The sequence below is a fragment of the Hipposideros armiger genome, unplaced genomic scaffold (assembly GCF_001890085.2).
Source record: "Hipposideros armiger isolate ML-2016 unplaced genomic scaffold, ASM189008v1 scaffold_1602, whole genome shotgun sequence".
Classification (NCBI taxonomy): domain Eukaryota; kingdom Metazoa; phylum Chordata; class Mammalia; order Chiroptera; family Hipposideridae; genus Hipposideros; species Hipposideros armiger.
Window position 1 is genome coordinate 61,158 of NW_017732952.1, and position 13,314 is coordinate 74,471.

At 36.1% G+C, this 13,314-nt stretch overlaps 1 protein-coding gene across 1 annotated transcript in view; it reads right to left on the reverse strand.

Moving 5' to 3' along the window:
* The window catches only part of LOC109377887 (uncharacterized protein C8orf34-like), a 125,240-nt gene that overhangs the window by 44,431 nt on the left and 67,495 nt on the right, over window positions 1–13,314 (reverse strand). Inside the window, 2 exon segments of the mRNA XM_019634358.1 lie at window positions 217–345; window positions 7,179–7,310. Coding sequence (XP_019489903.1) covers window positions 217–345; window positions 7,179–7,310 — 261 coding nt within the window.

The following is a 13,314-nucleotide window of genomic DNA, read 5'->3' on the forward strand; positions in this document are numbered from 1 at the left end:
GTCTATAGCTCCTCCTACTCGGTATTAGCAGTCTTCCCATGAATCTATGCGCTATGCAAGATCAATCCTCATTTCCAATCTTATGCCCTTGGAACGCCTCAACCTCTCACAGAATTATAATGATGATGTTGGAAATGGATTACTGGTGATATTAGTGAAGGTTTCTACTTTAATATTGGTCAGGAATATGAATTATAATCAAGTTACGGAACTTACTTCGAGAGAGATTCTCAAGGGCTTTTCCCAGCTTCTTGCTCTCTTGAAGGATGTGGTTCAGTTCATCAAAATCACGCCTTTCTGGTTTAGTCCGCCAGTTCCACTTAGGATGATCTACTGACCTTGGCACTACATTTAAAAACAATGATTACTTCATAAGCATGCTACATAGTGATAAAAACTTACTATTCATTGTTACATGAAAGACTGGATCAAGATCAATGTACACAATAAAAACGTTTGTTTTAGAAATGGTTATCTTGTGGGCAAACAGTGGGGAAGTTATTAAGCAGGGTTTTAACAAATGTTTTAAATGAACAAGTAAAGGGAAGTGTGACAGTGCTTACAGAAACAAGAAAATACAGATACACATTTAAAACTAATAATTTCTATAATTTAGGGAAAAACACACAAGCGAAGTATATTTTATGTTATGTTTTAGCAGCTTAAAATAACCACTAACTTCTTCATCAGTAATTAGTAAATATTTATAAGATATTCTTGCTGTCTTCTGAAAAACATAGAAGACTAAATACATGTATTTATTTTTGCTTCCCTCCAAATTCTCAAATTATATTATGGTGAAATAATTCTTTTTTTCTTTTCTTTTTTTGTCAAAGTATTAGTTGAACAAAGAGAGAAGACATTATCAGGCAACAAATAGCAACCTATTTTCTTGGAATATGCAAATGGATTGAGGAGTAGCAATGGATTTAGAAAGCTAGAGAATACTGAAGCCTAATCCCCAAATGGAATTTCGGATCATTTAAGTATTAAAACATCAATCAAGGAGGACTAATATCAAAGTAATAGGATATAAAACCTTAATTGTTTTTCAGATCAGAAGACTTCATTAAACGTCCAGTATAGCTTAAGGCATATTATCACAAAATTTTACAACAGCGGTAATAAAGGAAAGATCGTAAAAGCTTTCAGGGACAAAACCAGCAAATCAAACCATCATTAGACTTCTCAATACAATGCTTGGCCCCAGAAGACATGGGAGAAATTCCTTCAAAATGTCAACTAAAGATTACTCCCAGTTTAGAATTTTATATCCAACTAACGGACCAAGCAAGATACTTATAACGACTCAAGATTTATCTTGCAAGCATTCTTTTTGAGAAAGCTCTTAGTGGAGTCGCTCCAACAAAATGAAAAGTGGAATGAGCTGGAATTCAGGAAACAGATGATCCACCATAAGAAAAAGGAAAAGGGACCCCCAGGATGATGGTGAAGGACAATCTTTGGAGACAGCCGAGAAAACGGCTTAGAGACCAAGGAGCCCAGACTGGACCAAGAGGACCGGGGCTACATGAGACGGAGCCTAACAATTTTCAAATGAAATCAAGTATAAAATATAAAATAAGATAGAAGTTAGGATTACTTGATGCATTTGATCATATTGAGTGTTTCATATTTTAAGGCAGGGCTTGGGGAAGCATTTGTGATGGAAACAGAAATCAAACAGAAAAACAACTCAATTATTAATTCGAGAAATAAATTAATAGACTCTTATGGCTCTACTGTGAAAAAGGCTAATTAATATAGTCATACTAACACCAATGCAGAGTATATATTCAACCAACATTTGAAATATCTGCATGACTGTAGTGGGGGTATGAGGTGGAGGATGGGGTACAAAGCACAGAGTCTTAGAAGGAGGTCAAGAGATGATTCCTCAAATTTAAAAAGTAAAAGAGAACTGTATTAAGTACGTTGTATGTTTAGATGTGTAGACTTGTGTACCAAAAGAAACATCTGAGTTAAAAGTGGTTCCACATTAGAAGCAGGATAGGGGAGAAGGACATTGTAGCCTTGTAGTATGTACTACTTTACTTTTTAAAACATACATATTTTTGTTTTGATAAAAATAAATAAATTTTAAAAATATTTATATGGTAAGGCTATAAGAAAGGCAGACTGTTGAAATGTCTTTTCTGCCACCTATTTAAAAAATAATATGGCAATATCTATTATAATAAAAAAATATATATACTGACCATCTGACCCAGCAATCTAATGCCTGATAAATTACAATAAAGAAATAAAGCACCTATACTTATGTATAGATTAAAATGTTTATTTTATAAGGAAGTGGAAGATACCAATTTGTTTATTTCAGCAAATTGTTCGTAGTGGCAAAACTCTGGAAATAATTTAATGTCTCTTAAATTGTGGTACAGTCACACTATGCCTCAGTATGTACTTACGAAAAAGTGTAACTTATTGGCAGGGAGCTATGTCCACAATGTATTTCAAAATAATAAAAACATGTTACTTATGAATGTGTACAGTTTAAAGCCAGTTTTAAAAAGCAAGTCAACTCACATATATACTATATGCTAGTTTGTACAAAGAGGAGGATGTAAAAAAAAAATGCACCCTCTTTCAAAGGACGTGAAAAGATACAAACTATTTCTGAGGAAGTAGCATTTGAGGGGGCTGTAAAGGGAGAGACTATCTTTCTACATGTCTGTATTTTTTAATTGTCAACATAAGGAAATATCACTTCTATAATTTAAATACATCTAAAATTAAGAAAATATGCACAGAACGCAGCTGCTTCCTCTGTGTTTCTTTGCTTAAGGGACTCACAGATGGAGATGCTAGCAAACAGCAACACACTGGTGTTGAAGCAGTGAGCAGTGGAAAGGGTGACTGTGGCCAATGGCTTCAGAGAACACTTGCAGGCATATTGATATCACCCCACAGGTGGTCCCCTCAGGGGATCCCTGGGAGGAAGCCCAGGCACAGGGGAGGGAAACTCAGAAGAGAAGCAGGTAAAACTTATTTGTACACTATTGAAACTATTATTTGTACCCTGTCCTTCAAAGCATTGACTGGTACTTTTGCTAACCTTTGTCAAGTACTTGCTCTAATCTGCATCATCGCATCATCTAATTTTCCTTGCTATTACCATATGCTATCAAGAGTTCTCTCTTTTTGTGATTTACAAGATAAGAGCATATATTTAAAAAAAAATCAGCCCCAATCAATATTCCCAGATAACCACCTGCCATGCCCTAGCTGCCCGCCACCCCAGGCATTGCAGACATATCACCTGAATACATCAACAAGCCCAGGTGACACCAGCAGAATGGCCCAGTCGATCCAATGAATCATGAGAAATTAGAAATCGTTATTTAAGATAACTGAGATTTGGTGAGGTTATATGAAGCCCAATGGAGAACTCCTGGCCTCGGGGTGACCTTTGCCTCAGTGAGGTCACAGGCTCATCCTCTCAGATTCTGTCACCTCGTACGGGTCATATTATATTGTTGCTACTGTTCTGCTCTTTTCCATTTCTCCAGAGGATATATTTTTTTAAATGTATTTAAATTGTAGCCTGAGTTTTAAGATTAAGTATAACATTAGTAAGGTTTTTAAACCAACAGAAACTTCTAGAAGTGTTCTCATCTGAAGGCTATATACTGGGCTGATGATGACCTCCCAAATCTTCCATTATTTATCAAAGCATCTGTTCAAATCACCCAGCGTAGTTGATTAGACCATGATCATACTGTGGCTTTGGTTGTTCTAGATTTGGTTCCCATGATAAATTAGATATCATGTGTGTATCGAACTTTTATAAGCTACAAATTACCAAAAAAGGAAAAAGTTTCCTTAATTCCTCTTGAAAGTTGCCGAAGAAAGTCCTTGAGTTGTGTCAGTTCTTCATTGTGCTTCATATAACCTCGCCAAATCGCAGTTATCTTAAATAACAATTTATAATTTCTCATGATTCATTGGATTGACTGGGCCATTCTCCTGGTCTCACCTGGGCTTGTTGATGTATTCAGGTGATAGGTCTGCAATGCCTGGGATGGGGGGCAACTAGGGCATGGCAGGTGGTTATCTGGGAATATTGATTGGGACTGATTTTTTTAAAATATATGCTCTTATCTTGTAAATCACAAAAAGAGAGAACTCTTGATAGCATACGGTAATAGCAAGGAAAATTAGATGATGCAGATTAGAGAAAGTACTCAACGAAGGCTAACAAAAGTACCAATCTATTTCCTGAATAAGTTGCATATGGTATTATGTCCCCTTCAAATGTCTAAATTCCCCCCATGAAGCTACCTTGGAATGTAATTCTCTTTGTAGGAAACTGTTTAATGGTAAATTCAATTTTAAAAAACTGACATAGGACATTTAAATATTTCTATTTCTTGTTGAATCAGTTCTGGTAATTTTTATCTATCAAGGAATTCATACTTTTCATCTAAGTTGTTTATTTTATCAGCAAAGTTTTGTTCAAACTATGCCCCCATTTACTGTTTTATAGCTTCAAAATCTGTAGGTTTTTTTCCTCTTTCACTCCTGATATTTGTAGTTGGGTTTTCTCCTTTTTCAAATCAGTCTTGCTAGGTTTTATCTTTTATTAATCTTTTCAAATAATCCAACTTCTGGATTTGTTAATTTTTTCCTGTTTTTTCATTTCAACTTCTGTTATTATTTTTATCATTTCTTTTTCTCTACATTTCCTTGTTTTAAGTCATTATTTCTATTGATAAAGTGAAAGCCGAGATCATTGATTTTACATATTTTTTCTAACATGGGATTTTAAAGCTATACACTTCCTCCTAAACACTGCTTTAGCTTCATCTTACAAATTTTAATGTTTTATTTTTCAAAATGTTCTTTACTTTCCTTTGTGATTTTGTTCTTGACTCATGAGTTGCTTGGAATTGTGATTATTTTGAAATATTTGTATGGAAATTTCTAGGTTTGTTGTTGTAACTTAAGTTGAATTTAATACCACTTTGGCAGAAAACACACTCCATATAATTTCAATCATTTTTTATGGTACAGAATATGGTCTATCATGATGAATATTCCATCTGGAATTGAGAATTACATATATTCTAACTTCACTGATTACAGTGCTCTATAAATGTCAAGGTGATTGCAGGTGTTCAAATCTTCCCATATCCTTACTCATTTTTTGGTCTATTTATTCTATCTGCCTGTATCTTCTTCTAATTCTAACTTTTCCCTGCATGTCATTGGGAACTTTGTTTTGGGGTGTCTTTAACTCTAGTAATACCCTTCACCTTGAATTCTACTTGGTCTTATATTACCAAACCATTAAGTTTCCTCTATGTTTAGTATTTTAAACTATTTGTGTATTTATGCTTAACATGTATCTTGTAAACAATCTAGATTTCTATCTAGCCTGGAAAATCTTTGCTTTTTAACTGAGATGTTTAATTTACTTATTGTAATTATTTACATTTATTATAATTATTGGCATGTCTGTACTTAAGCCTACCATCTTGGTATTTGATTTCTATTTTTCCAATCTGTTCTTTATTTCTCTGTTCCTCTTTTCTTGTATTTGTTTTGGGAGGATGAATCCTATTTTTATTTTGGTATTCCATTTTTAACTCATCTGCAACTTCTTATTTATGCCTTTTTGTGCTTTTTAGTGGTGCTTTACATAATATAGTATGCATCTTTAACCTATTGCAGTATGTACTTCAGGAATAATTTAATATACACATTTCCAGTTAATAATTTTGAATTCTGGATTATTTTTATAGGTATATATGACATATCTACATATACTATAAAAACTCACTTTGCTATTATTTTTGCTCTACAAAGCTAGCTAACAGTCTGATGGAACCAGAACTTGAGAGCAGGTCGCCTGAACAGAAAGAGATATCATGCGATGCCAGACCACCAGCAACACTCTGTGGCTTGGCAGCATCCCGTGGGAACACAAGCTCTGCAGAATGAGGAGAGTTTTAGCGCTGTACCCCCAAGTTGTCAGGACCCAGGACCAACCCCTTTATAATTAGTAAGCCTCTAGGGTTATGGATTTATCAGTGGGGAAGGGGGTGAGGAGGAAGCGGGAGAGAGAGAGAGGGACAGAGAAACAGACAGATGGATTTACCCAGGATGGAAAGGGCAATGTGACAGGAGGCTTGGTTCACTCCATTTTTCATTTATTCCTTTATTCATTTTTTTCTTTTAATTCTTATTAATTGAGCCAGGTACTACGTTAGACATTACTTGGGGATATAGTTGTGAACAACACGTGTAAGTTTTAAACTTGTATATTCCAAAAAGAAGAAAAAAATATTGGGGCCTAATTTTATAAACCAAACTGGCTTATAAGAATACTTGAAGTTTTTAATACTTCACATAACTCTCACAAGAATTCTGGGATTCATACAATACTCTTAATGAGTACCACTACATAAATAAACTCAAGTTAATTTCAGCCACTTTCACAAATGACCTAAAATCAGATTCTATTGGGTTGTCAGAAAAGTCATGACATATTTTTTCTATGTTTTTCGTTGCAAAAATGCATCATGACTTTTCCGACAACCCAATACTTAGCACATAGTAGCTTTTCAAAACTTTCAAACAACTATTTTCTACCTACTCCTTTCTCTGTTGAAATTAAAAGGAAACATCTCACTCTGTAACAGCAAGCACAAGACACTGATGTATAACAACCACTTTCAAGCTCTCCTGTCTTCCAAGAATAACTGACTTGCTATAGGCTTCTAGGCTGCTTATCTGGCATGTTTACTCATACATGGTGGTAGCAAAGCACTGAAGAAACTCAGTGGCTATAAGGCAGTAGAAAAGCAGAAGAAACACTGAGAGAAAAGGGGTCCTTACAGTGAAAACAGAAATAAATATAGAGGCCTTGGGAATAAATAAACGAGGAGGACTTCAGAGAAATCGTGGGTGAAGGATTTTATAAAATCCTGTTAAATGTTTTGAATGCAAATCTCCTTTGCTCTCTCTCTCTTGTGAATGGGTAGATACAAATAAAAGTCAATGTTAGTGCTGAAATGGACATGGAATTCATTTGGATAATAGCCAGAAATATCAGATAAAGAGTTTGGGTGAAATTCTTACTTACCTTTTCTTCATTTTGTTAATAACACAGACTTACATATACTACGCAATTTTTGAAAGACAAACTTCCTTACATGATTTGGATTCTGGAGATGGTGGGGAAATATTAGACACAGCAAGGTCACTTTTTGACTTTTTTGGCTTCTTTGCATTTAATTGCCAAGGTTTATCATAGCCTCTGAAATCCCTTCTTGTTCCTTTATGTTCTATTAAAACAAACAAACAAAATATATATACATCAACTCAATAACAAGTGATTTCAAGATTGATGAAATACAAAATACATGAAGTCATTAGGTATACTCATTAAAATATATAGTCACCTTATATAAAAAATAATGCAAACATCCAAAAGTATTACTTGCTTGATTTCCCATGCAAATTTTAGTCCTGAATTTGATATAAGCCAGTTTGCATATTAATATGATTAAGATCATGTTAAACTGTGAAATTATTTGAAAGGCTTTCTAAGGCATGGGTTACCATTACTTAAAATAACATTTTTAAAATGATGTCATTGACTAAAGCATGGGTTTCTGTAGTAAATAAAAACAACAAAACATCTAAGTAAATTTTACTCACTGATGTTAGCTTATCCATTATTCACTATGACACATGAAACCACTGACATTCACCCAAATTCCTTCCATAGGATCACTCATTTTTTCCACTTCTCTATTTAAGGAAGATTAATTCAACCACCTTTGGTGGAAGTAACAGTTCCCCTTCAAAGGTGGTCAATGTCATACCAACTCCCAAATTAAATGACCTTTCTAAGAGTTCATCCCACCATATTTTTATATTTCATATTTCTAGATGACTTATCTTTGTGGAAGTCTTTCTTCTCCTATTATCAGATCATTCCATTCTCCTTACCACATTTGCCTATCTGGCTATTCCTTCTCTTGCTCGCTCATTGCTTCCTCATTTTCCTCTTTCATCCAGGTGTCATTCCTCAGTTTCCTTCTGTCTTGTTTTTGAAGTTCACAAGTTTTCAAGTCATCCCAGCTTTATGAGGGACTCATACATCTTTCTCTGACCACCCACTTATAAATACCAAATAGACACTATTATACATTATATGGATTCCTCAAATGTTCACGTTAAGGTTGCACTTAACTAGCTATTTTTTATCCAATTTTTCCACCCCAACATCCTATTAAATGCCAAAAGAGGCATAAATATTCTAAAACACTAGAAACAGAAATATTGGTCTGTGGTCTGCCAGGACCCAGGAGGTATTTCTATAGAGAGGATCAAGACAAAAGACAGTCAACTCAGAAAAATACTGAAAGATTTCTAGATACCCACAGTGTATGTTGCTATCCCAGAGTTACCTCCTTATGCTGTTTCACAAACTATCAGAATTTTTTCTTTCTATATCCATCCTAGGATCTTAATTTCTTCTAATGCAATATGGTTAAAGGAATAAAGAATCTTGTTTATAAAATACAGCAACTCATGTTATAAAGAAAAGCTAAAAGGAGCCAGATAGGAATAATGTATTATATTTTGTGATGTTTGAAGTCTCCACTACTAGCAAGGAAAAAAAATTCACATTAATTTAAATAACCTAGCAATAACATTGTTCTTATTTTATTGTCTGAAAAGAGATAAGAGACAGAAAGTCACTCATCAGCTTAGCGGAGACCCACAGAATTCAAATGAGACTAGACATTTTAGTAGCAGTCATGATTTCTTCTGTCTCTTCAAAAAAGTTTTTAAAGAATTCAAAAAGATCCAAGCTATATGGTGAAGGGACAAAGAAGAGTTCACCTACACATTTATTGACAAACCTGAAACTAGATAGAATACTCCTCATTTAAACTTACATCAACAGAAAAAAAATATCATGTTAAGAAAAAAAATTTCAATATAAAAAGAATACAAGATTCAAGATTCAGGAAAAGAATCATAGTTTTAGAAAAGATTTACCATGAAAAACCTTAAAATTTTAGAATGTGGCTACTGTGTTTCCTTAATAAAAAAAATAAAAGATAATGAAGAACAAAAACTCATAGACACAGGCAATAGTTTAGTGGTTCCCAGAGGGTAAGGTGAGAGGGGGCTGGCAGATGAGGGTAAAAGGAATCAAATATATGGTGATGAAAGGAGAACTGACTCTGGGTGGTGAACACACAGTGTGATATATAGATGATGCATTACAGAATTGTACACCTGAAAGCTATGCAATTTACTAACAACTGTCACCCCAATAAACTTTAATTTAAAAAAAGTGGATTCTATGAAACAAAAAGAAATGAGAAGCGGAGATAGGCTAACATACTTATGATAAAAATATAACTGCAGACAGAAATGAAAAAAGAAGATAGGGAAACACTGACAGGAAACTAAAAATGCAATACAAGCATTTAAATTTGTGTTCAAAGCCAGAAAGAGAAAACTGATACCGCACAAAATTGAATCAGTGACACAGAAAACACACTTGACAAATAAATCTCCCAAGAAGTGAGTCAATAAAGGCAAATGCACTGTGAAATGAAATGAGAGGAATAAAGATCAGTAAAGGAAACTCAATTTACACATAGTTGATTTTCCTGAAGAAGAAGAAATCAAAGCAAATACAATACAAGCAATAACTAAGGACATTAGAGGAAAACCGTTCTAGGCTTAAGGACTGCATTTGCTGATTGAAAGGATTCACTGAATAGAAGGAGATATTTTTAAAAGGAGGCAAACATCTAGATGTACTCCAAACTTTTGAATATTGGAAATAAAGAGAAAGCAAATCTCATAAGCATTTAAGAAGACTAATTAGAATATCCAAAAAGGAATAAAACTACAGCTGCTTTCAAATTTCTCCTCGACAATATTAAATGACAGACGTTTCAAAAGATGTTATATCCAAGTTGACACATAGATACATGTAAAGTCACTAACAGAACATCTTCAGATATTTTCAAAAAGTAGTATAACTACATTGAATACTGAGACATTTTCTAGCTAATTAGAACATGCACCAAAGGAAACAATTCAACAAGTCAAGGTTTCAGCTGGCATTATTTACTGTCACCGAATTAAAATTTCTTCAGTCATATTCCTATTAAAGAACCACGCTCTGTGTTCCTTCTCCTGGTTTTCATACTCGTCCCTTCAAAAATTTTCCACTTTACCTTCTGGAACACAAACTCTATGGTAAACAAACACTCCTCTATCTTCAAATACCCCCTTTCATGTTTTGTTTTGTTTTGTTTTAGCTGAGCCATCCTGCTACCTGTTTGCAGCTCAGCAGCTGCTCAGCTCAGGCTGGACTCGAACCACTGTTGCTCAGAGCTCAAACTCTTGAGTGAGCTCTTAACCAACTGAGCCACTCAGCCGGCCCTCCCCCTTTCATGTTTAAAGAGACATCCCGTTCTTCCCACCAGACCCCTCAGTCCTCGGCAGCTTCCTGGAATGGAGGGTGTCCGTTGCTCCATGTGGTACTTGCCACAGGCTGGGTTTTCCGGGCCCATCAATGTTGAGCTGAAAGTCCCTCCCATCTTCTGATTAACGCTGCCTGTCTACACTACCCACCACGCTTCATGTCACCACCTTTCTGCCCCTGGTTGCTCTAGCCATACTCAAGACATTGACACAGTCATCCTTGACCTTTCAACAACTTGGCTGAAACCCTGGTGACTCCGTAGACACACAATACATTAAGCCTCACTCTAAAGTTCATGTCCCTGCTGCTTAAGACATCCCCAAACTAAGGCCACCAACAGGACTTCCCCGTCATCTAGAATCCTTCCATCTCAGAAGTCGCAGACAGCACAGTCTGCTGTCCTTCTGTTCCGCTCACATTTTCACTGCACCTGCACTTACACTGGCCTCCTCAAGGTCTTTCACGCTCTGATTTGCTTTTTATGTCTAAGCCTTTTCCTTTCCTTGCTCACTGTCCTCTGATACCAGACCATGTGCCTTGATCACTTGCACCATTTGCTCACAAGAGTCCCCAACCCCTTGAAAAACTGTTCTTCCAGCAGCTGGTTAGCTCAGGTGGTTAGAGCGCAGTGTTCATAACACCAAGATTGCCCGGTTCAATCCCCAAGCCCTCCACAACTACAACAGATTGAAACAGCTACTTGACTTGGAGCTGATGGGTCCTGGAAAACATACTGTTTTTATATATATATATAAATTAGAGGATGCAGACTTTAAAAAAAGTAAAAAGAAAAAGAAAAAGTGTTCTTCCGTCCACCTTCACTGTGGCACAACCACAGTTCTCAGTCGGTGCCTCCAACTATTCTCTGCTCCCCTCCTCACACTTCTGGCCACCACTGGAGAGCAATAACAATCTTGCTATGATTTCCATGGTGAATTCACACATTCAACTTCAAATGGGCCCCAGAGCTGCTTGACGGACTTTTTATCATTTTCCTTTTGCCACCTCTTTTTTTCCTTCCCCTCGGTGACTTTTCACAGTTGGCATCACTCACCTGCGTCTCTCCTATCCAATCCCAACCCTCCTATCCTCAGTGAATAACCTCCTTTCTTAATCAACAGACAAAACATTAGGCATCAGATATGATCTGACAGTGGCCTTCTCCCAGTTTATCTCATACTCAATCTATAAATTTGACCACAACGTCTTGCGTTCTTTCACTCTCATGGTTTTAATGATTTTGTGTATGATATTAAATGCCTCATCTATGACTCCTACCTTGACCCATTCCCAGAATTTCAGACTCATAACTAATTGCGTGCTGGAATTATCTACTAAAATGCCCCACAAGAAATTCATCAATAGAAACTAGACTTATTATCGTCCTTCATAAATCTATTCCTGTGTTCCCAGATTTCTTTATGAAACATTTATGTCTTTACCCAAGTCAGTAAACTGGGAGTTATAATAATCTCCTCCCCTTCTTCACCCTCTCTAAGCAATGAGTCATTAAGTACTTGTGCTAGTCAGAATTCTAAGATGATCCCCATGGTCTCTGATGTTATTATGCCTTATATAATTCCTTCCCCTTGAGTGTAGACAGAACGTTTGACTTGCTTTGAAGCAACAGAATATGGCCAAGGTCATGGGATGTCAAGGTCATAATTATGTTATGTTATACAGGACTCCATCTTATTAAACTCAAATGAGAGAAATTCCCTTGCTGGTTTTATAGACGTGAGCTGCCATAATTTGAGAGAGCCAGGTAGCAAGGAACTGTAGGTTGCATCTAGAAGTTGAGAGCAACCTCAGGGCCAAAATCCAACAAGAAAACAGGGACCTCAGTCATACAGCTGCAAGGAAATTCGTTCTTCCAGCAACCTAAATGAGCTGGGAAGAAGGTTCTTTCTTATTCCAGACTCTAGGTGAGAATGCAACCTAGCCAATATCTTGATTTCCAGACTTGTGAGATTAAACGAAGGATCTAGTTAAACTGTGCACAGACTTCTGACTCTTGGAAGCTGTGAGATACTAAACGTGCTGATTAAAGCTGCAGGGTTTCATATGCTACTATCTCTCCAGGTACTATAATTAATAAATGTGGGCTAAAATGAGCATCATTGGGCTCAGAGATGTTCCTCTGGTCTGCCTTAACATCTTTGTACCTACAAACCAGAGTCCAAACCTATACAATTTTGTTACTTAGAATCTAAACACAAGAAAGTAAGGCCAGGAAAAAACAAGAGTCTGTATGCCAAAAGCTCATATTCTAGTTTCCTGGATGACGCAGATGAGTAACGTCTGTATGGACAGCCAATACCAGAGATGTCTACATTCTTCAAGGGATACCCTAAACCCTATGCACTTCACTGTGGTTTTGAGACATGGTCTCATGTATTACTCAGCTATAAAGAAGAATGAAATCTTACCGTTTGCATCGACATGGATGGACCTAGAGAACATTATGCTAAGTGAAATAAGTCAGACGGAGAAAGGCAAGTACCATATGATCTCACTTATATGTGAAACCTAATAAAACAGAATAAGTGAGCAAACTAAACAGAAATAGACTCAGAGATATAGAGGAAAAACTGACTGTTGCTAGATGGGAAGGGGGTGGGGATGGGGGAGGAGGTAAAGGGATTAGAAAGTACAAATTAGTAGTCACAATATTGTCACAGGGATACGAAAGGCAGTTGGAGGGATATAATCAATGTTGTTAAAGATTTTGTAGGGTGTCAGATGGGCACTTGTCTTATTAGCTTCGAGTATGGTGTAGATGCCTGACCACTGTGCTGTACACCTGAAGCTGAAGCTGAATAATA